Source organism: Arvicanthis niloticus, chromosome 8 (assembly GCF_011762505.2).
Source record: "Arvicanthis niloticus isolate mArvNil1 chromosome 8, mArvNil1.pat.X, whole genome shotgun sequence".
Taxonomy (NCBI): domain Eukaryota; kingdom Metazoa; phylum Chordata; class Mammalia; order Rodentia; family Muridae; genus Arvicanthis; species Arvicanthis niloticus.
Genome location: NC_047665.1, coordinates 31,757,518 through 31,780,993, shown reverse-complemented (window position 1 = coordinate 31,780,993; position 23,476 = coordinate 31,757,518). Strand labels below are relative to the sequence as shown.

The window sequence follows — 23,476 nt, the reverse complement described above, 5'->3', positions numbered from 1 at the left end:
GTGGTTATTATACTTGCTGAAACAGAAAACTGAAAAATGGTGGAACTTTTGAGAATACGACAGTTCTGGTTTGTTCAGATCAAGCCTTTGGTAAGCTTTCTGAACTTTCTTCTTCCCCAGAGATATGTAATTTCCTTCTAACTTTCTTCTTGACCCAGTGTTGTCTATTGACGTAATTTCAAAACCTAAACACAAGAATTTCAGCAGGAAGCTTCTCAAGGCAGGCCGATCCCTTATAACTCCTTTATTCTGTCTTGTGTTTTCTAGCCTTGGCACCATGTGCTTCTTGGAGTGGTGACTCTTGCGTGTCAGTCCCTCACTCTGGGCACAGAGTGTTTACACATCTCCTTGTTTCTTGACTCTGGTGCCAAGCTTATCCGTATTGCTGCTGTTTCTTGGTTATGTTGGCCCCTCAGGAAGCCACAGAGGACAAAGAAGTGTCCCATAGGAACTGTGACTTTTAGAGCACTAGTGGATCATTAACTGATCCAGTTTTCCTGCTTCTGTGCAACATGAAACTGCTCTGCTGTTTGAAAAGTTGTGACTTGATATTTAATAACTCCATAAATGCTAACTGGCTTCTCGCTGGCTTACTGTTCTGAGATACCATAGAGAGTACTCCTTTTTATTCTTCTTTATTTTGTAAGAATTTTATATCAAGGAAGAAGAAAAACAATTTTATTTTTATATGTTTCAAAATACAGAGAACATAAGGCAGAAAATATATAGCAAATGCTATATATACTACTGGAAACATTGTTCTTATTTTTACTAAATTTTCAGTTTTTGGATTTTTCTAAGTTCTTTATTTTAACCTTCTTTCTTGGTATCCTTTACACAGTATAATAAGCACATCACCCCCGCCCTTTTATCCATCACTCTGTAAAGTTCACCGTAGAACAATCCCCTGTATAGTTCAGAGATAGGAAATATTCATTCCACTCATTAGAACAGGGTGATTTAAGTCAGCCTAGCTTTCTGGTGGTGCAGGGGTCTCAGTGCTGCTTTCTGAATTAGTAACTAACTGTTAGAAGCTGTGCACATGTGCAGGCATCAGACGCCTTTTTTAGGTAGCTGGAGTTCTGCCTTCTGTAGCCTCAAAGATATCTGTGCTTTGTTAATGACTAAGTCACGATAAATAGATGCTTTTGGGGGCGAGCAGCTAAGCCTTTTTGACAGTTTTGACTCCTTCAATAACTTGATTTGCATACTTCTTATTGTAGGTCATAGTGAAGTGGTTTGTGTTCTGTTTAAGTGTCACTAGAGCATATGTAGACAGCTTGCCCTTTGCATGGCCTAAAAACCAGCTGTCTTCCTTTCCCAGTGGTACTAAACAAGGTGCGCACGCGTGTACACGCACAGGCACAGGCACACGCACAGGCACACGCACACACCCTTCTCATGCTGTGACCTTTATGGAGTTGATTAGCACCTATCTGTAGCACTTAAACTTTGAGTGAGTGCCAACCATGAGCCAGGAAATTAAGTGTTCTTGTGGTTATATAATCTTTGATGGTACATTGTCTTGTCTTTTTCTCTGTTTTGATTTAACAGCCCAAGGTACCCAAATGTAGCTGAGAGGCACACATTCATTTTTACAAGTTGCAGGAGAAGGAAGCTGAAGGTGCCACATGCCCTTCTCCACTATGGGGGCAAGGGGCCTAGAACGGCCACAGTTTACTTCCTTATCCTTGTGGTTCACAGAGAGAATACCTTCCACCTGTTTCCTATGGTTGGTAGAGCCTCGTGCACACTGGGCAGGTTCTACTCTGTGGGCCCAGGCTTCTTTGCTTTTGTGCATCAGGTAGCACACAAGTAAATGTGGCCCTGCCTGGCATAGCCTAAAGGAAACACAATGATTCCCACTTTCCCTGCTAACAAGTGGCCAAGGCATATGCTCACAGTAGGCAAAATGCTATTTGGCCTAACTTGTCCATTCTCTGTATTCTGTCTTTTGATCTATGTATGTAGACTGGGCTGACTTTAGATTCTCCTAGCAGCTATCCATCAATGCAAGGGAGAAGTCGGCATTTCTGTGCTGTCCTAGAGGAGTCCACTTTGCCTTTTGCCTGATGGGAGTTGCCAGGCTGAGATGGCAGTAGCACACTGAGAATCCTGTCCCTCTGGAAGTATGGCTTGCCATGAGGATGGAGGAAGTTTGTGGGAGGAGGGATTTCACAAGCTCCTGAGCCTGACCAACTAACTACCAGCTCTCACTCAGGAGCCAAAGAAAAGAATGAGGCACTCCAGTGGCAGCTGGAGGAAGCAGCCGGTGTGTATATTAGACAGCGGCCACATGGACCTCAGTGGAAGAGAGAAGGGAAATGACAGTTTTGCAGAAGTGATTTCTTTTGTAGTGTCTTACCCAGCAATATACTTATACTGCAGTTTGCCACCAGATTTGGAAGAGCTTTGAATGTTTAAAATAACTGGTCAGTGTTCCCAGCATAGCACAGCCCCTGGGGCCCAGGAAACATGAAGACAGGGGGAGAAGGGTACAGGTGGGACTGGCAAGTTCAAGCCATACAAGGGAGAGCCCATGGCTTCCCTTCCCTTCCCTCCCCTTCCCTGCTGCCAGATATTACACTCTGACACAGTCCGTTTGCTCTTGGGTGAAATGATCCTATTGGGATAAACAGAGGTAAAATTAATCTTCTCCAAGACTCAGAAGACTGTACTGAAAGATGCAATAACTTCTATGTGTATAATGATTTTCTTTCAAATTATGATTAAATAACTTTTTTCAAAGCTTGAAAAGATACATAGAAATGAGGGGAAAATGATTTTTATTTTTGAGGGGTTTTCCCCATGAAACCCCCCTCCCACCATAATGGCAGATGGGAAGGGATAGGATTGTACCATTCTGGTGTTTATTTGCTGACAACAGATCAGTTTCAACAGATTACGAGTGTTAATGGGATTAAGAGGTAGTTAGAGGCTCAGAGAGCTGGGGAAATGGGCTCCATGCTGAAGTCCCAGGACCGGGTCACGATTCTTATTATACCGCAGTCTGGTGTGTTCTGTCTCCTCCTGTACCAGCGAAGTATGAGTTCCCATTCTCTGACCCACTAGGTCACATTTTCTGTAAGCTTACTGGAAATAGAAGGCCGGGTCCTGAGCCTGCATCCAAGCATCAGGGTGGTTAGGCATGTTGCCTGTGTTGTAGCTGTCCAGTTGTAGCTCCAGTGACCCTCAGAGTGACTAGATCATCAGTAAAAATTACAGAAAGACAACAAGTAAATCTAAAAGTTAAAAGTAGGTAGCTTTGTAACTTCCTTTCCCGGGGGACTTGGCTATATCTGCATCATTATTGGTCATCAAGCTGACCTCTCATACTAGTTAGTTCTTCTCTCTGTCTGTCCAAGATGTGTTGACAAGATTCTGCAACAGTTGGCAAATCCAGGAGAAGATTTATGAGTGATTCATCTGTCCTTTACCATACTCCACTGCCAAGGTTATTGAAATCTCTGTGCCCTTTGTTGACTGACATTGAGGATTTCAGAACTACAATGTTGATCTTTCCTATACAGAAGAAACCAGCTTTGTTTCTTTTTATAAAACTTAAGTTTGGCATATTTTTGAACCATTACCTTGGGTTAAGATTTTTCCCTCAAAGTAAATTGATGCCATTTAAGAATTTATATCTTCATCTTGATACTAATTATACAGATTTCTACTAATAGGTTATGGCTATGCAATTAACCCCTAGCTAATCCTCTCTATTCCCACAAAGCCACTACTTTTCCCTAGAAAGACAGTCCAACATTTACCACCTTAGTCCCCAAGCCCAGGGAATAGGGGCGCTGACTCTTCATTAGCTTCTTCAAGCTGATTATGGGCGTTGAGATATTAGAAGAGGAGTGGGTGGAAGAGCAAATTGACAAGGTTTTCATTGGCATGAGCTTCTTAGTGATATAAGAGTGAGATGAATATTGTTACTATCATAGGCATTGTACCAGTATAACACATTTAGGAATACAAGGCTTAGACCCAGTCCTTCTTTAACTTTTTTAACTGATTTGAGATGGCCAGCCTGTGAGTTAAGGGACTACAGCAAATTCATGGCTTGGAGTTTACTATAAGGGTGTTCTCTATGTTTTACTCAGAAATAGCTGAGTGGAGTTAACAGGCAACAGTCCAGATTACCTTACATGGATAGTTGGTTTTGAAAACATCAGAAATCCTTAGAATTGACATGACAAACATTTCTGTATTAATGTTCATTTTCATTAGAGACTTGTCTGCTCCTGACAGCTTCCTATATTGAATTCTAAGAAGAAATTGAGCATCCTTGGAGTTACTCCAGTTGTGGTGAGACAGCCACTAGGCAAGAATTGCCTCTTTCCTTCTATAGACAAATTACTGTCCAGAAAAGGACACACTTGCAGAATAGTCGACTGATATATATGTGCCTAGACAGAGTAATCAGCCCTTAATAATTCTGCAGCACTAAGGTCTGTCAGATGATCCTGGGCCAGAAGGCAGAAGAACAGATGCGCCAACGTTTTGAAGTAGAGTGAGTGTCCAGGTGTTCAGAGGTCTCTATAAATTGGCTAAGTTTTAGAAGCTATGCTTTGTGCTTCCCACAATTATAGTTAACTCAGTCATTCTGGATTTCTCAGGGTTGAAAACTTATAGCTATTTACCTTGAGAGAAAAGATTTGAGTGGATGGTCATCAGCTGACATTCATCCTAAAGCCAGGTTCAGAACTAAATGTTTTAGTTAGGATAGATGACAGAGGTGCTGGTTAGTCAACAAAAGGATGGACTGGGTATTAGGACTATCTTGTACCTCACTGGTACAAATTGGCATAATTATGCTCTAATTGTATTTTGAGAGAAAAGTTTCATTTTAACAGGAAGGGTGATATGTAGGAGGAGCTAAGGTGAGAGGAGTACTGAGAGGAAGAGAAGGAGTAAGAAGAGGAGGAGAAGAAGGAGAGGAGAAGCTAGGTGATAAAAGAGAGAAAGAGGGGGGAGACAGGGAGGCAGATGCTCATGTATCTCCACCAGTCAAAGATAGTTGTTATATCTAGGTTGGGTTCATCTCTGATTGAACAATACCAAACTTATAAAGCCTATGATTAACATTTTTTAAAAAATGTATAAATGCAAAAAGGAAAAGGGGCCATGGGATAGGGGTTTTCTAAGGGGGGGGGTATGGGGAAAGGGGATGGCATCTGAAGTGTAAATAAAATATCTAATAAAAAAAAGGGAAAAAAAGATTTTTCCCTCAAATTAGAGGGAAATAAAGAAATACATTAGTTAATCACTGAAATTTTTACTGTTGTTCTGCAAAGCAAGCAACATTGTTTCCAGGTTCCAGCAGCCTAGCAGTGGAATTGTAATTCTTGTAACACTGAGATGACATAGACATCTAGGGCATGACTTTTCTGTCTCAAGCCTTTTTGCAGGTGTTGGCCAGCACTGTCTCCGTTTGGGATATTCAGGATCCAGAAGAAACATAGAAAGCATGTAAAGCAAGTGCTGATGAGAGTTGTGAACCTTCGCACTGACATGCCCAACTTTGTTTCTTCTTTGTTGTTGTTTGATTATTTTTTTTCTTGTTCTTCCTCTTCCTCCTCTTCCTCCTCTTCCTCCTCTTCCTCCTCTTCCTCCTCTTCCTCCTCTTCCTCCTCTTCCTCCTCTTCCTCCTCTTCCTCCTCTTCCTCCTCTTCCTCCTCTTCCTCCTCTTCCTCCTCTTCCTCCTCTTCCTCCTCTTCCTCCTCTTCCTCCTCTTCCTCCTCTTCCTCCTCTTCTTCCTCCTCCTCCTCCTCCTCCTCCTCCTCCTCCTCCTCCTCCTCCTCCTCCTCCTCCTCCTCTTCCTCCTCCTCCTCCTCCTCCTCTTCTTCTTCTTCTTCTTCTTCTTCTTCTTCTTCTTCTTCTTCTTCTTCTTCTTTATCCCTCAAATTTTATTTAAATTTGTTATATATCCTGCTTGCAAACCAAAGCGTGAAGATTGACATGCTCATGAAAAAGAATCAGGAACCCAAGTTAAAGAGCTTTTCCTTGGTTCCTAGGCAACAAAAGACGAGGAAAAAAAAAACCAAAAACTTCTCCTTTTTCTTGTTTTTTGACCTGAGTAAATGGTTCCTTTTAATACTTTACTGTATATGAACTTCTTTAGTTTTATTTATGTATTTTTTAATCTTTCTACAGGGAGTTAAATACCTGTGTATTCCAGCAGCAGACTCACCATCTCAAAACCTGTAAGTTTTGTTTTGGTTTGGTTTTCTGTATTTTTTTTTTTTTTTTTGAGAAATTAAAAGCAACTGTAGTGTATGCACCAGCAGTTCTTGAGCCAAATGAAAAGCAAATACAGGGCTCTGAAGGCAAATAAGTAGGCACCGTGAGAGCCTGGGGAGTTATTAGTGTCCCTGCATATCTGCTCTCCTAAGAAGGGGAGCCCGGAGTCTACAGAAATCAAACTGGAAAAGCCAGTAACAAACTATGGCTGGAGGTACCTTGTTACTTTGACTACTACTGTGACTCATGGAGGCTGGGAGGTCCACAGGAGGGGTCTTTTAAGTCAAGGGAGAAAGTTCAGACAGTAAAGTGCTTTTTCTGCAAGCCCGAGGACCAGAGTTCAGGACCCAAGCACCCATGTAAAGTCTAGCACAGGCACATATTCAACCCAGTGGTAGAGACCTAGAGATAAATCAATCTTCAGAGTACATTGCTCAGCTAGTCTAGCCAAATTAATGAGTTCCAGATTCAAGGAGAGACTGCCTCAAAAACTGAGATGGGGAATGATGGAGAACACAGTGTACAGCAATTTCTTAACTCCACACACATGGACTCTAGTGTGCCTTGCAAGCTTGAGGACCTGAGTTCAGATCCCCAGAGCCTACAAAAATGGGAGGTGTTGGAGGATCTCCAGAAACTCATAGGAGAACTTTTCTGGTCTGCATGGTGCAGTCCCATGAGAGGACTCTGTCTTAACGAAGAAGTGGGAGTACTTGAAGACCACGTATGCATGAATGTGTGGGCATGTGTGTCATGCTGTATACACTTGGAGGTCAAAGGACAACTTACAGTAGTCAGTTTTCTTCTTCACTTTGGGTTCCAAGGATCTGATTCAGGTTCAGGCTTGTGCAGAAAGCACCTTTATCCATCAGCCTGTCTCCCAGGGTCTTCTTTGTCATTTTAACAAGTTAAGAAGGATTCACAATTACAGCTCACCTTAATGGCAGCATCAGCAATGAGCAATGGTGCAGCCTTGATAGGACTGGATAGAACCTTGGCAACCCAGTTTTAACTGCAACAAGCACCCTTGGTCTCAGTTAGGCCCAGCATGGATAGGTGATAGTTTCCCCAGGCCTACATTTGATCATTGCAGGCTGAGATGTTAGGAGCGCCATCACTTTGTGAATCCCACACTTTATGAAGTCTCTGATTTTTGGGGGCTGTTTTGGCTGGGATACTGCGATCAGCACAACAGCCCTCTGGATCCACAGGTTAGTGTTTCATCAGAGATACTCCAGATTCAAATGGTACTTTTGAGTCTGGAAGACCACAGGGTTCATCCCCCACAGTGTACAAGTGCTAGTGCATACAAATCTTGTATGTCAATGAGGCAGACTACATACTTGCTTTCTGTCCCAACTGACTAGCTTCTCTAAAAAATGCTGGAATGTTGGCTATTTTTAACTCTTCACTGCTAGAGAACAGAGAGGTCATGGATTACACTGTGATTTTGTAGACCTACCTATTTCATGACGGGTGGCATAGGTCAGTGGGTAGCTGGACAGGGGACAGAGGGTCTAGAGTTAGACCAGGAAAGGACTGAGGAAGTGGGAAGTTGATGCAGACATGTTCTGCCGAGGCCAGGGTCTGTCTCTACCCCAACTCTTTATCTTTCACAGAAAGGTGAGACTTTAAGACTGAAAAAGGGACAGGGGAAACTAGGAAAACAAAGTAGTAGTCTCATCTGGAAGGAGAAACAGCAACATTGGAGAACTTCCTTGGTTACTAGTCGTGTCAAGAAACAGAAGTGGTTGGAAGGGCATGGTCCCTGCGGAAGGAAGTGAGGCGCTGCCTTTCTCCGAAGACCACAGCAATCTTCTACCCTTGTTTTGGTGACTATTTTTGGAATGATTGCTTTGCTCTCATCTACAACCAAGATTCGACCATACTGTTGAATGTGTCAATACCTGACTGTCAGGAATCAAGCTGGAACTTATCCTGGGTATGTGCTGTCAGGACACATGGCCCCTGGTCTTTGAGCTGCTATAATACTTTTCGAGGAACTGAGTTCTGCCGTCATCATCCATAGCAATGATCTCATATAAGTACTGACAGTCCTGCACTATGGCGGGTGAACAGAACCACCAAGTGTCAGAAAATCCCAGAGTTCAAGCCAGTCTCACCTACTGTGTGAGGTCGTTTTAACTAGTTACAATTCTCATCTGAGAATGCCCACCTTTAGGATTTAGACTGGCACAGTCACATCTACATGAGCATATTTCGGTGAACTCTAGGCACTTTCCAAAGTATGAATCTATTTCTACTATCATAGGTATCTTCAGAGTTACAAGAACGATTATTAAGATTTGGTGACAGCTTAAGTTTTATTTATCTGTTGCCAGAGAAGATGGCAGAGTGCCTTCATCTCTTTCTGTTGCTATAATAGATCTGAGACTGGGTGATTAAGACAAAAAGGAAATAAGTTTGATCCAACAGTTCAGCAGGCCTCAAGTCCAAGATTAGGCTGCCACATGTGTTGAGAGACTTGTTACTGCTTCATACTACTGCGGTGGAAAGGCAAAAAAGGGTGAGTGTGTGGAGGTGGAAGGGAAGCCAAGTGCTTGAGGTGGTCCTGGAGACACTACCTCCATGACGCAGGCACTTCATACCTGGCCCTGTTTCCCAATACTGACAGATTTAGGAGTTAAGGTCCCAATAAACAAACTGAGGGAAGGGGCACTCAGATTATAACAGTGAGTGCGATTCCACAATTGAGTCAAATGCTTGCTCTTTCTGATGTGACTTATTTAGAGTCCCTTGTGTTCACTACTCATAATACACTAGGAGGTCTCAGTGAACGGTCACCTTCTGTATCAACTAATGTGGGTGGTTGGGAGATCAGTGTTCTGTTTTGTTTAAATGTATTTAGGTCTAAATACATTTTAAAATCTTTATTTAATTTTACATGTATGGGTATTTTGCCTGTTTGTATGTCTGTGTACCATGAACAAGCAAGCCCACAGAGGATAGAAGACGGCTTTGAATTCTCTGGAACTAGAGTTACAGACAATTGTTAGCTGCCATGTGTGCACCAGGAACTGAACCTAGGTCCCCTACAAGATCAGCCAGTGCTCCAGATGCTGAGACTGAACCATCACTCAAACTCCGAGATAATTCTTAGTGCTCGGGTATCTAAAGCAAGAGAAAACTTCAGTAGTTTATAAAACTTGCTCTCAGTAACCCTGATTCTTATCAACAGGCAATCTCTCATCTGACCACATTGAGTTCCTGATGCCTGGTTCCCCTCTTCAGTGACAAAACAACTCCTGAAAATCTGTACTGCTTACTGTTTTAAACATAGATAGTAACTTTTAAGATGATTTCTGAGTTTGGATGAAATGTTTATTTCATAAATCTTAGGCTGGGAACATAACTCAGTGGTAGAATGCTTATTGCCACATGGAAAGATAAACATTAAATATTTCTTTTTCTGCAAAGCCCTGAACCTGTAGGTATTTAGGCTAATTATGCTTAGTAAGAGGTGTGTGACCTTTCACACTTCAGTCGCCTGATAGTCAGTTGCTCTGAACTGCAGAAAAGTTGCTTTTCTGTCTTGGCCTTAATCCTGGAGAATCTTCCCCCATTTGACCTTCCATGAACTTGAAATGCAGAAAGCTGGCTTGAGATAACACAAGCATAGAATTTTAGCTCAGTTCCCCCAGCCACCTAGCCTGCCCAAGTCAGGAAATAGAAAAGTTCAAGTTCTCCGTCTCCCCGATAACCTCACAACCCTAGTGTGGTGTCTTTTGCATGATGTTGTCGTAATAAGAGATATGCTGGAGTGGGTGGTGAGTGAGTCAGGTGGCCAGTGCTGAAGCCAGTTTGGGTTTGTTTTCTCTATGGGTTCTCTTGAGCAAGTCACTTTAATCTTTGCAGTTAATAATTTGGCCATCTCATTAGAAATGATGTTTGGAATTGGATATTTTGTTAATTCTTTAATATTTGTAAAATAAAATTGTGTTTCCTCTCTATTCAAGTAAAGAATGCTAATGTGTTTAGGTAAGGTAGCCTGGGCCTTTAGTCCCTCAGCACAAAGTGTCCTGCGATGGCTGGGTTTATACTAACCTGACATAGGCCAGAGTCATGTTTGGAAGAAGGAACCTCAATTGAGAAAATGTCCTCACCAGATTGGCCTGTGGAAAAACCTGTAGTGCATTTTCTGAATTAGTGTTCGACAGGATCCAGCTCACTGAGGGTGGTAACACTCCTGAGAAGTAGTCCTGCGTGTCAGTCAAAAGCAGGCCGAGCAAGCCATGAACAACAAGCCAGTAAGCAGAATTCCTCCATGACCTCTGCATGAGCTCATGCCCTGACTTTGCAGAACAATGGACTGCAAGCTGTAAGATGACATCAACTCTTTCCTCCCTAAGTTGTTGTTGGTCATGGTGTGTTGTTGTTGTTTTTACAATAATAGCCGTGAGACATTAGGCTCCGATCTGCCTCATGGCTTATACAGTGGTGTCCATCCTCCTTGCAGGAGACAGAGGCTGGATTCAGGACCAGTTGAACATCAGGGGATGGCCAGAAGGCATATTTCTTTGTCCATAAGTCTGTCCACACTGTGGTTGTCAAGGGTGTGCTGGGGTCCCTCTCCCACTGCAGGTCCTACCTTTTGGTAGGTTTCCTTCTGGTTGGGGAATAAGCATGGACAAGGAAAAGAACACCAGAGCCACAAAAGCAAAACCAGAAAGCAGTGAATGAGAGCTGCCCAGGTGAAGGAAGAAGCCACAGACTGCCTCCGAGCATTTTGCAATGAGCACAGTGGTGCAAAAGCCAGCTGAGCTCCTCTGAGTGCACACAGGACTCAGAGTCTTCAGGAAGTTACTGGTTCTACAGGCTCATTAAGATCTTGCCGAGAAGTCAGGCCAATTCCTCCACTGAGGCCTCCCTGGGAGCAACTTCTTATATCTGTTTTTCAGACCTACATGTCCCAAACTCACACATTATGAAATCAGGCTTCTTATAGACTAAGAGGCAGAACCTGGATTCAAGAGCCAGCTTTGCTGCATCTCAGTTGAGCAACACTCAAACCTATACTGAGCCCCACAATAGTGTGTAGAAGTATTGCCTTTGCATCCTTTGGTTTGCATGTCTGTATGAGATAGAGGCTAGATCAACAAAGACAGCCAGGATACTGTTTCTGGCCACCACCGTGCTGGGGGCAAGGACTGTAGAGCCCCAGGGCAGGCAGCTGTCTCAGTCTAAGACACAGTGATGCTTCAGGAGGACCTGTAGAACTCTACCATGAGACTTGACTCAGACACAAAAATCAGGCACAAGGCCAAGCCAGGCAGACATTCCTAGAAATGCCTTTTACAAGAAAGGCCAGGAGGTGGGCTGGCTTGGTGCTACTCTGGTTTAAAACTGGGTGTTGCAGAGAGAGGTGTGTGTGGGTTATTTCCAGGGAAAAAAATGACATAAGTCCAAGCTCTGGTCACTAAACTCCCTCCTCCACAGTGGGAAATACCCATAGTCTGGGTTCTTTTATTTTCAACTCTAGTCTGAAGCAGAAGCACAGATCTACAGCCGCATCCCACCACATGCTGTTTACATGAACACCAGTTCCCTCTTGGTGTTCTTCGTCTGGTTGGCAGTTACCTTTACTTCCACACATGTGTGACAGGCCTGTCTGCAGTAGGAAGCATGCCCACAGGTGTGCCATACTAACTCAACAGTGCATAGATGTGATCATGTGAGTGAGCTACTGCCAGCGGCCCTAAGAGATCACCTCAGTGGTAGTGGGCAGCTCTGGTGGAGAGATGTTCTTTATGTGGCTTAAGCAGGGAGCCCGGTAGTTGCAAACTGTCCTCTTGCTTTTCAGTGACTAACTAGTATCTCAACCACCCATTCTCCATATAAGAGGTTGAGAGTGACCACATGGGACTTGCTGATCTTCTGAGAGTTCAGTAAAAAATGGTGGATGGAGAGTGTAAGCCATACCACATGACACTCTTATGTGCAGACTTTTTGCTCTAACACCTGTGGTCTTAGACACTCTAATCCCTAGTGTGATGTGACAGAGTCCTTAGGTTCAGGGCTTTGCTTACTGCAGTAGGAACCCAATGACCTGGCCACCTGAAATGGTGGTGGGTCTTACTTCAAAGTCAGTGGTATCAGATGAGGTTGTACTAATAGCAAATGGCAGAGAAATACAAGATGTTTTCCCTCTCCAACTAAATCCACGTGCACCAATGGTCCTTTTTAAAGCAAATGGGTAGAGCACTCTTTGTTGGGAGATTCTTCTTAGGGCTGAATTGGTCCAGACACCCCAGGCTCCCCGGCCATCTCACAGCTAGAGCTCTGAAAGCAAACACTTAGCACCAAACACTGACAATTTACACGTGTAACAACGACTCCCTAACTTTATGCTTCAGCAACTGTCACCATTAGAAAAGACCTGGAGGATGTTCTTGTGTTACCATACTTTTCATTGTGCTAGATGCATTCATTTAAAAAGATAGCTTAAAAACCAAGAAAATAAAACCCCTTTAACATGGTAACATTTCACAAAAGAATAATTTAACTCAATAGTAACAAGGACAGTCTGAGATCAGAGGGGTCTTGCTTGAATGGAATGACTGCTATGTGTAGCAAACACCTATTCCAGAGCTCTCATTTACACCCCCTCCCCCAACCAGGAGAGCATCACTGAGGGGTGCAAAGACCTCAAGAGCCATCTGGACACACAACTGCAGTGTGTCCCTCAGTTAGGTGCTGGTTTGAGGAAGAGGGCATTGCCTGTAAGTGGACTGTCTCTTTGATGGTGTCTCAGGGAGAGAGGTTGCCGAGAAACCTGTGAGTGGTTCTCCCAGGGCTGCCAACAAAGCTCTGGAATCCTGTGGGAACCTGGCTTTCCATACTGCAACACTTTATCCCAGAGTTCTGTGCTTATGCAATAGCTCTTAGATTTCTGTAGCTGTCTGCTGGAGGCTGGAGATGAGAGACTAGATGCAGCACTTTCCTTTCCTCAGAAAGGGAGAGCTTTGCAGAACTCTTCTCCCAGAGCCTTCTTTCCTTCTCTGTGGCCACGGCTAGCAGAAGCAGAATATTTTCAGAGCCTGAGAACTTTGCTGCCTAAAACTGGATCAGTGTCCAGGATAGCTACAGTGTCGGAGCTTGGTCAGAGGCCTGCTGGCCAACTGCAAGTTCGGCTTGTAGCATGAGAAGCTCTGCTCTCTGCTGCAGCCCTCCAACAAACACATGCAACCATGTCATGCTCTCGTCAGCTTTTAGTCTGCTGCTGCACTCGCCCCTCCCACCTCTTTATGCCCCTGGCTCTGGGGTACAAGTGCTGCCAGGTGCAGGGTTTTGTCAAGGACGTGGTCTTGCCTGCCATTGGCCATTTGGGAACACTTCAGTTCTCTGAGTCCTATGTTTACATCTAGGAGTCTTTTTTCCTGAAAAAAAAAAAAAAATCACCAGAAACTGGTGTGCTGTGCTGTGCTATCTAGAGATGTCTATAGCAGTCAGGTGTCCTTAGGTACACTTGGAATCTCCACTTACAGTGACACTTGTTGGCAGGCGTGGATGTGTGTGTTGTATATGCATTCATCAATGAAAACACTTCCTACCTCTTGCCAGCATAACCCCACTGAGCTTCCATTCTGACTCATTTGATTTGTGCTGTCATTCTGCAGGGAGAATTATGCCCCCAACTCCCCACTTGTCTCAGCTGATCACAAGCCCCAGCAAATGGCTGGTACTCCGTGTTTGCAGAGAAGTGAACTGGGTGCATAGGCAGCTTTGGAGGTTTCAGTAGTTTGGAAACCATCTGAAGGCAGAATCTACCTGGTAAAAGGTTCTGCGCCTACACCTCACAACCTTCACTTGCTATATGCTACAGTGCAGAGCTCTGCCCATATGGTGCAAGGCAGACACATCGCCTGGGAACTTGACGGTGGCTCTCCTGAATAGTTGTGAGCTGAACAAGTGCCCAGAAGTGACCCAAAGGGATAAGGGTCAGAAGAAAGAACTGTGACATTCACCATCATTGCAAACTGTAGTTTGCAAAGCATACCGATATACCGTGTCACGGTAGCCGTCACCCATGCTTTGTCAGCCATGCTTCCGGTGCCACAAAGAATGGCAGAACAGGGTTGTAACTAGAAGTTCCTTTCCCCACAGCTCCAGTGCATACAGCACTTGAGTGATGAGACTGACCAGGAACTCTTGAGAGATCATTATGAGTAGTGCATCTAAGCTTTTCATGGGGTCAGAAGTAAGCTGGCTTCTAGGACTTGGACATCCACACAATAGGGATATCTTCCTCATCTGAGCCACTGTGGCTGTACAGAGTTCACAGCCAGTGTGACAGGCAGAGCGGACATAGGAGGCCAAGCAAGAACCGGAGTTCTTGTGCCAGTCAGCAGCAGCCATGTGATTCAGGGATGGCTTGAAGATAAAACTCTCAGCATGCCTGTGCATGTACAGCTGAGGCAGCACCCGCCCCAGTATGGCCTGGCTCTAGATGGGCAGACTCTAAGACATCTTAAGAAATTACAGCAATTGTTTCCTTTCAACAGATGTTAAATAGTAAATGTTACTTGTTACTTTTTTTTCTGCATAGGACAAGACATTTCAAAGAAAGTATTAAATTCATTCATGAGTGCCGACTGCAGGGTGAGGGCTGTCTTGTACATTGGTATGTATGACTCTTGCTTAATACATTGTCATAAGTTGGATTTCCAGCTGATGTCTTTCTATCTTAGTTGCTTTTCTAATGCTGTGATAAAATGTCGTGACCAACACAACGTATAAAACGAAGCATTTAATTGGGGGCTCAGTGCTGCAGAGAGTTAGAGTTTGTAACTGTCATGAGGAGCAGCATGGCCGTAGGCGTGCAGGCGTGCAGGCGGAGGGAGCAGTATCTCACATGCATGCTGTGCTGTTGCCCTGCTCCCCAGTAGTCCCTGTCTTCTTTTTCGGAAAGAAAACTGACTGGCTTTGCTTTTGTTTTCGCTTCAGTCACTGCTAGGTTTTTTATAGGTTGTTGTCAAGGTTAGTGGCACAAAAGACTGTCATTTCTAGCATGGCGTTTCATTAGAACAGCCTTTCATGTGTCAGCTGGTCCTGGTAAGCTCATATCGGGCCCCAGGGTGGTCACCCCAAAGCCCTGCTTCCTCCTACCCACTCCAGCAGCAATTGTGGGCACTGAGAGATATATTTCTCTAATATCTAACTCCTTTCCATTTGCCAGCTGGGGCTTTTGTTGGATGTGTTTGGCTCCAGTAGTTACTTTCCAGTGATCCAAGCATACTTAGAAGTAAACATTTTATTGACAGTGATCCACCTGCAGTCTCCTGTACATTTTATCGTAAATGGAGGGTCAACATTCCATAACCATGGGCTCCAAACTCATTATTTCATCTATGAATCAAAAATATCCAGGAAAAGTCTATCTATACCAAACACATATTTCTAGACAGTCCTTATTTCTCAAACAGTGTAGGAGAACAGTGTTGTGCTGGCATTTGCACTACGGTGCACTACACTGTCACCTACAGATGCATGAAAATGCTTGGTAGGATATGTCAGCACTATGTACTATGCCCTTATAAAACTGTGGACAGACACCATGGATTCTGGTGTTCACAGTGAACTCTGGGACCAGTGGCCCGTGGGCGGAAAGGACAGCTGCACATGCACACTAGCAGACACAATGACAAGAATGGCAAGCCAGCATACTTAAGTACTCGTAGTGTTTGTACAGTGCTCTGATCTTCACCTGGGGAGCTCTAAGTGAGTGTTTGCACTGACAGTGATAACAGTGGCTTCCAGCATTCTGGAGTAAGGGCTGTGCCATAGTTTGAATGGAGACTGATCATCTCCCCTCTGTCTTAAGTGATGTGTGACATGAATTAACTGAAAGTATAAGTCTTTTGACTAAGTAAAAGCACCCATCCTTGTAGCACAAGCAATATGAAGTAGTAACTCTTGGTTCCTATGCTGGTGACAGCCCTGACAGAATACAATAGACAGAAAAGCTATACCTAAAAGCCACGAGCAAGCAGAAAAGGACAGGAGATATTTCAGCAGCTTTAAGAATGGTGTTTTTCAGATGTCTACAGATTTATATTTATAAATATTAAATAATGTGCAGTTTTTAATTTTTTGCTATACTGTTATTTAAAAGTCGGTGGTATAGCCAATACAAATGACAGTGGTTTCATCTTTCCATTACATTTGATTTAAAGTGCTTTGGGAGTGCAGTTGGGGGCCATTGATATAGGTTCTGAAACCCCGATCTCTGAGTCTCTCCAGGCTCCTGGTGAATTCTTATAAACAACTGTAGCCTAAGGGGATATATTTGTTTAAAACTCTCTTGCATGTTCCTAATAAAAAGCTGTGGTAACAAGCTAGTGCTGAAGGGGAGGAAGGTACTATTCCTGTCATTAGAATACTCTAGACCTGATATTCCAAGAATTGCTGTTTAATGTATTTGTGTATACCTGAAATTGTCAAGAAAACAAGACATTCCCTAAGTTTTCCTCTGTTCAGTATTTGATAGAGCACACTGAGGAAGCTTTCCTTGCCTTAACTTGCATATTACCCCTCGATGGTGAGAAGCAAGCAACAAAGCAGCCACTCCTGCTTGTAAGCACCCTGCCTGTTGCTTTGGAGCATGGAGTATTCGGTCTGCCTGCCATAGTTCTCTGCTTGGTTAGCTCAAAACAAAAATAGAAGCTAAGATTTGGCAAGAACTCTTTTTTTTTTCCTTCCTGTGTTGAAGATGGTACCCAAACCCTTGAGCCTGATAGGCAAGTGCTCTACCACTGAACTACCCAGCCCTATCATGAGCTTTAAAAAGATCAAAGATTTAGACTTCATCTATGGTATCTAAGAAAGCCATGAAGCCTTCTGAGCCTAGTTAAGGTTTTGGTTGGAATTCTTGCATAGGGTTGGAAGCCCCAAGCCCCTCTCTGTGCTGCAGTTACATTATTGCCCAAGGAAATAGAAAATATCCAGACCATATCCTATAGAAAAGCTGTGGAAAATAAGGCTGAAATTCCTATAGAATGCTTGGGCCAGCATCTGCAGTAGAGGACAGTTCTTGGTGTGATCCTGAATAATTCTCTAGCAAGCCTGGCCTGCTCCTATGAAACCCTAAAGGCAGACAGACTCTTTAAAGTAGGGTCCTTTAGATTGATGGAGATGGATCCTCAGTTTCCAAACTGCCCTTGAAACATGTGGTTGTCTCTGTCCTGCAGCCTGGCTGGGGTCTCCAGGAGTGTGACCCTGGTGATCGCATACATCATGACTGTCACTGACTTTGGCTGGGAAGATGCCTTGCACACCGTTCGTGCAGGGAGGTCCTGTGCCAACCCCAACCTGGGCTTCCAAAGGCAGCTGCAGGAGTTTGAGAAACATGAAGTGCACCAGGTGAGTGGTCTTTGGGGGAACTTTTCAGATATAGACAGCCACACTGGACCATGCTTACACTTTGAGTATTGTGGCACTTGGAACTGGAAGGCCCACAGAAGTCCTTGGGTCCCAGGATTCCCCCTGCATCCCTCAGAGAGTCCTGCATCCTTCGTGCTCCTTCACTGCAGCCGCAAGATCTTAGGTTTGCTGTTTGGTTATACTGGGTACTTAATATTGGCTTGTTTCTCTCTCTGGGTGTAGTTAATCTTCCTGGTTTGGCCTGTTTTCTTATTTTTCTTTTTTGTTTTGAATTCATCTCAACCTTCAAGCTTTTAAAGTTATGATCAACCAGATGAGAGTGGAGAGGGTTATTTTCCAGTACTCATCGTGGTAACTCAGGTATTTTCTTCTTTGCTGGAGTAAAACGAGGTCACCTTTCTACAAGATGATTCTGAATTACACACTTTATCTCTTCCTGTTTTCTCCCTGGATTCTTTTAATCAGTGCTGGTTATCACAGGCAGATGGCACAAGAACATAACTGTTCCAAGTCTGCTAAGTAGATGCATAGTCAGCAGATTTCCAGGTCACGAGCTCAGATATCAGATCGTTAAAGGAACAGCTATTTCTCTTGTTTGCCATTGGCTGTGATTGATGCCCAGTGACCTTTTATTTCCATGTTTATTTGTGGAAACTTCACCATTGCTTAGGAGGCAAGAGTCCCTGGGAATTCATGTGTGTAACACTTGGGATTTCTTTCCAACTTTTCCAGTATCGGCAATGGCTGCGAGAAGAGTATGGAGAGAACCCCTTGCGGGATGCAGAAGAAGCCAAAAATATTCTGGGTAAATATAAAGAGCAAGGGCGCATGGAGCCCCGGCCTAGCAGCAGGCGGTGGAGCAGCTTTTCAGCCCTGCCTCCTCTCGCCTACAATAACTACACAACAGAGACCTAACAAAGAGAGAGAGCTGGTGTTTGCCTTCCTGCTGCGGGTCTTCTGGGCGGCCTACCATGTGCTTGTGTGCCTGGGGTGCTGGCTCCTGCCTCTGAGGACAACAGGCGAGCTGGAACACTCAGGGCTCCTTCCCAGAACCCCGCCCTACTCAGCCTTTTTCATTCCCCCATCTTTGCCCAATCTTTTCCTCACCTGAACTTTCCCAGCCTGGGATGCTGCCCGGCCACTGTGTATTTCTCATATGTATGCAAGAGCGTGGATGTGTATGTATGTGTGTAAGAGTGTGCACATACACCTACAAATGTTTGCGTTGTGAACGAGTACACCTGTAAATGTGTCTTTGCATATGGGAACTGAGTGTTTATGGTGCTGAAAGTTTTAAACCCCCACTGTCAGAACTGCAGTGGTCACAGTGTTCAGTCCACATGGAAGTCATTTGAACTTGGCCTCTGAAAAGCTTCTCACCAAGTATCAGCCTGTGCCTGTGGTGAATGAGAACTCAGGGCGTGAGCAGCTGGAAACAGTGGTGGTCCACATCCTGAGATGGTACAGAAGAAGGGACAGGACCCTCCAGAGGAAGGGTGGCATAATCCCAGAAAGTTTTATGTATATGGGAACAGAGGAGGGGCTTTCTGAGCGTAGTCTTGGACTTGATAAGTATACCAGACCTCAGCCTTGCCAGCCCGTCATGTCCCTGAGTTCCACTTGGTGCCTGCTCTGTGTGGGACTAGTGTCATTTGACTTCCATGTTGATATGGTATGGTGACAGGGAGGATCTGAGACACGGTAGCCCTATACCAGAGGTCTGGCCCACCTCCTGTCTGCTTTTACACACTTCAGCCTCTGGCTAGCCTCATGTTGCAGGGGTCTCATCTCAGGTTTGCATGTACCTGCAGGAACTGGAAAGAAAGAATAGTTATTAAACCCCATAGAAGTTTGTGATTTAAAATGCCTAAGCATTCACTGAGCTCAGTGTTGTATGCTGTGGACTTGACCTTTGACTCAGCTACCTCATGAGGTTCGTTCCTTCCTTCCTTCCTTCCCCTCTCCCCCCCTTCTCTCTCTCTCTCTCTCTCTCTCTCTCTCTCTCTCTCTCTCTCTCTCTCTCTCTTTCTCTCTTGTTCCTTCCTTCCTTCCTCCTTCCCTCCTTCCTCCCCTTCTTTCATCCTTCCTTCCTTTCTTTAAGGCTGGAGTTTCTTTGGTACCCCAGTCAATTCTGCTTCATAGTTGAAAATGTTTGTCATGTGGCTTTTGTATTTGAAACCAAAGAGAAAAACATACTTATATCATTGAGTGATTTAAAATTTGCAGTTTGGCTTCCATAAAGTTTTCTAGTGGGTCAAACCCCACATTCTGTCCTTGAGAGCTCCGTAGCTCAGAATTTGTGGCAGCAGGCACCCAGGAAGCTCTACACAGTCCAGTGTCCAGTCCTTTATAACCAATTCACATTTCTTAAGCATGCAGAACCATGCAAATGAAAATTTCACTCAACCTCTCCCTAAAGATACCAGGCTTCTCTGAAGCTTAAGAAGCCCTGGAGTAAGAAGCAGCAGTTTTCCTGTATGTATGGAGCCCTTTGGGGCCCAGGGAAAGTGAGGTTGCCAACTCTCCGTGTGTACAGGCCGTGCCAAGCAATAGCATGGGGAGTGAAGCCTGAATATGTGTGTACATGTGTGAACAGCTACATATGTCTCCATAGGTTCTCAACTGTCTTAATTTTTGTTGCCAGTAATGTTTTTTCTCCACAGCTGCCCCGAGAATTCTGAAGTACTGGGCCTTTTTCAGAAGACTGTAATGTACCTGACGTTTCTGAAATATTGCAAAGTTCAGGCTGGTGCGGTCAAAAAGAAAAGTGATATAGAGTTTATTTTTAAGAATCCAATAGTGATTTGTATACTTGTTTATTTTTTCATTTTAAACCAAATGCATGTATAATCATGTTGGAATGTGTTAAGAACTATGGAGATTCTGTAGCAAGAGAAAATATCTTTGCCTTAACTCCACTGCCGTGGTTGTTCCTTCGACCTGACCAATGCTCATACAGTGATCTCAAGAGCTCTGTCTGATTTGTAATAGTAACTGCTTCTCATGAACACTACCCAAGGATCGGAAGCCTGCCCCTGGGAAGTGTGCAGTGTGAACTCTGCCCTCCTGTTAAGTTCTCCAGCTCCAGACATGGCTCTTGGTGTGTGTGTTATCCACTGTTGTTCTGTATGGTAGAATTACCAAAAGCTATCCAGATTTCTTTCTTAATAAAGGGCAAGTCAACCAAGTCTGATATCATGTACAGTGTATTCTTTTGTGACATACGAAGGTCACGTGTGTTTCTCTGGAGGATCGCAGTGCACCTAGTCTTGGCTCAGAAGACATGTTTCTCTCCAGAAGGCAGAACAGTACATGCTAGGAAGGGCACATAACACACTGATGACTAAAAGATGAGATTGTCCTGGGGCTGTTGGGGCTGGAGATGTAGCTCAGAGTAAACACCCTTACCTTGCACCAAAAAGAAACACTGATCTTCTGTGGGCATAAAGAAAGTCCGATCCAGAGTGAGACTTTCCCTGCAGAATGGACACTTGGAGTCTTTGGTCTCTCTGGGATTAGCAAGTATACCACAGGGATACACTGACCAGGCAATCCACAGGCTCATTTCAAATCCATTTTCAGTTCTTAATATGAAGGAACTCATAACTCAATCGAAGAGCAATTTAAGGCCAGTTACTAAGTTTTCCTGTCTACATCTGGTAAAGGAGAGGCAGGTGATCTTGGGAGTTGATGTACATGGACTTGACCACATGCACCTGGAAGCTCCTGGCATGCTCACAGGTAGTCTCCTTGTAAGAACCTGACACGTTTTTGTGTGTCAGACAAGGAGGCTTGGGCATATCTCTCAAATCAGCTGTGATGCTATGGGGACACTGAGGTGGCAGAAGCCAGGCACATGACAGTCCCAGGAGAACCATTATGCCTACGTAGGGGTAAGAAAGCAGAGCAGAAAAACAGGTTCCTTGGGCACAAACACAGTCCTTCTGAGCCAATACTACTTGTAGCCTGACGTCCCTTCCTGTCTGTCACCGTGTAACCACAAGTGATTCCAACACCCACCACCCCTACACTTTGTAAACTTAGATTAGGAAATATTTCACTTACTGAAGTCTCGAACCTGAAGCCTGCACCTACCCTCATGGTAAGTCCCTGGGTAGCAGTAGCTTTGCTTTTGTCAGGGCGATCCTTGGGTGAAGCCTTGACCTCCTTAGACAGAAACCTGGGTACAGCCTCTTCATGACCAAACCAGGTACTTGTAGGCCATGCTGAAGATGACACCTGGGATCCACACACCTGTGTGGGCACTTGGACTTGTAAGATGAACTGGATCATGTCCCAGTGCAGTGGCTCGCTCTCTCTCTCTCTCTCTCTCTCTCTCTCTCTCTCTCTCTCTCTCTCTCTCTCTCCAAACTCAGACCTGCCATAGACTGTAATGCAGAGTCAGAGTCAGGGTCCACAAAGGGAAACAGGATTCATCTTGTTAACATCTGTCTCTATCCAGGCTGGACCCTAGGATAGTAAGCTGCAGTAGTGACAGCAAAGGAATGTGCAAGAACGAGTGCAGCCACCCTGGTGCAGTGCAGGAGGGAGTTTTAGGAGACAGGAGTATTAAAGGGAGGGCATCTTGAAAACAGTGAAGCCTCATTTGAGACCTGACATGGAAGTCAGTGTGGTGTGAAGGAATGAGAACCCAGGCTGAGGCTGCATGTGTGGGGAAGCCTGAAGGTAGAGCTCAACACTGGGAGTCACAAGCCATCCCCAGTGACTACAGAGTCGCACTACATAGGCAGTGGTGAGCTGCAGACCAGACTGTAAAAGGCCCAGCCTGGCCAGTCGAATACTAGTACAAGTTTGAATCCCTTATTGGAGATGCTAGGGACTGGAAGTGTTTTTGATTTGGGGTGGTTTCCTGATTAACAGCACTTCCATGAGCATCATGAAATAGCTTAGGAACAGGACCCTCCATAACTCTAAAATTGATTTGCTTCATATGCACCTTAGGCACACATGCATATGACGTACACAGAGTCTGGAGATAATTGTTTTGTACATGATTGTCAGCACGTCTGTATTTTGATTACTTTTCAACATGAGATATCAAGTATGGGATTTTTCATTTGTGGAAAATACCAGAGTTCAAAGAAGTTGGATTTGGAAACATTGTGAATTGCACATATCAGGTTAAAAGCGATCTGTAGTGACATCCAGTTGTCACTTGTAGAGACCCTGGCACATTTGTGCTCCTTTACTTCTTAGCCTAGTGCTTCTCACTGGCCTGTTCTCATCTTCTGTGGCTTAATCCTGAGGTGAGAGCTTCATGAGGAGCCAGTGTTACAGATGAGTTCCCTGGACACCGCAGGAACTCAGTGGATGGTGCTGAATGAGCAAGTGTGTAATCTGTGCACACAACACAAAACGTTCTTCCCCACGCAAATGAACTGTGAAATAGTTTATTCTGAGCTAAATCAGAATGTCCATGGCTCAGGAAGGTTCAGATTGTCCTGAATGATGTATTTCACTATGAAGTCAGTTACATGAATGATTTTTTTTTAATATTTAAAAAACAAAAAACAAAAGTCAAATTAGCACATATACCAGACCCATGCCCATTAGCACATTAGCTCAGACGTGCACGTTTCAGTAAAGTGGGGAGTTCTCTGTTGTTGGCCTCAGATGATGCCTAAGCCTTTAGATCTTATCTTTGGGTTTGGTGGAAGCTACTGATCTGCTAAATTAATGTAATCCAAATGTTTTGCCTGGTAGAATGATATTAAATCATAAGGAGATTAATAACTGGCTTCCGGGGCACCAAAGAGCCCAAGGTATTGGCTCTCGATATACAACATTTCATCTCTCTGCCTTCTGTCAC

General features: G+C 44.3%; 1 protein-coding gene across 3 annotated transcripts in view; it reads left to right on the top strand.

The window, feature by feature from the left end:
- Positions 1–20,839, top strand: part of Dusp22 (dual specificity phosphatase 22) — a 53,867-nt gene extending 33,028 nt beyond the window's left edge. For 2 of the 3 annotated variants that reach the window (XM_034510969.2, XM_076939210.1), the window contains exons 4-7: positions 6,160–6,209; positions 14,813–14,887; positions 17,454–17,625; positions 18,379–18,709. In XM_034510969.2, the coding sequence (XP_034366860.1) occupies positions 6,160–6,209; positions 14,813–14,887; positions 17,454–17,625; positions 18,379–18,561 (480 nt within the window). In that variant the 3' untranslated portion in view covers positions 18,562–18,709. Of the gene's footprint in view, positions 1–6,159; positions 6,210–14,812; positions 14,888–17,453; positions 17,626–18,378; positions 18,710–20,309 lie in introns of those variants that run through there. The other variant, XM_034510970.2, reaches the window with a different exon arrangement.
- The last annotated feature ends 2,637 nt before the right edge of the window (positions 20,840–23,476 follow it).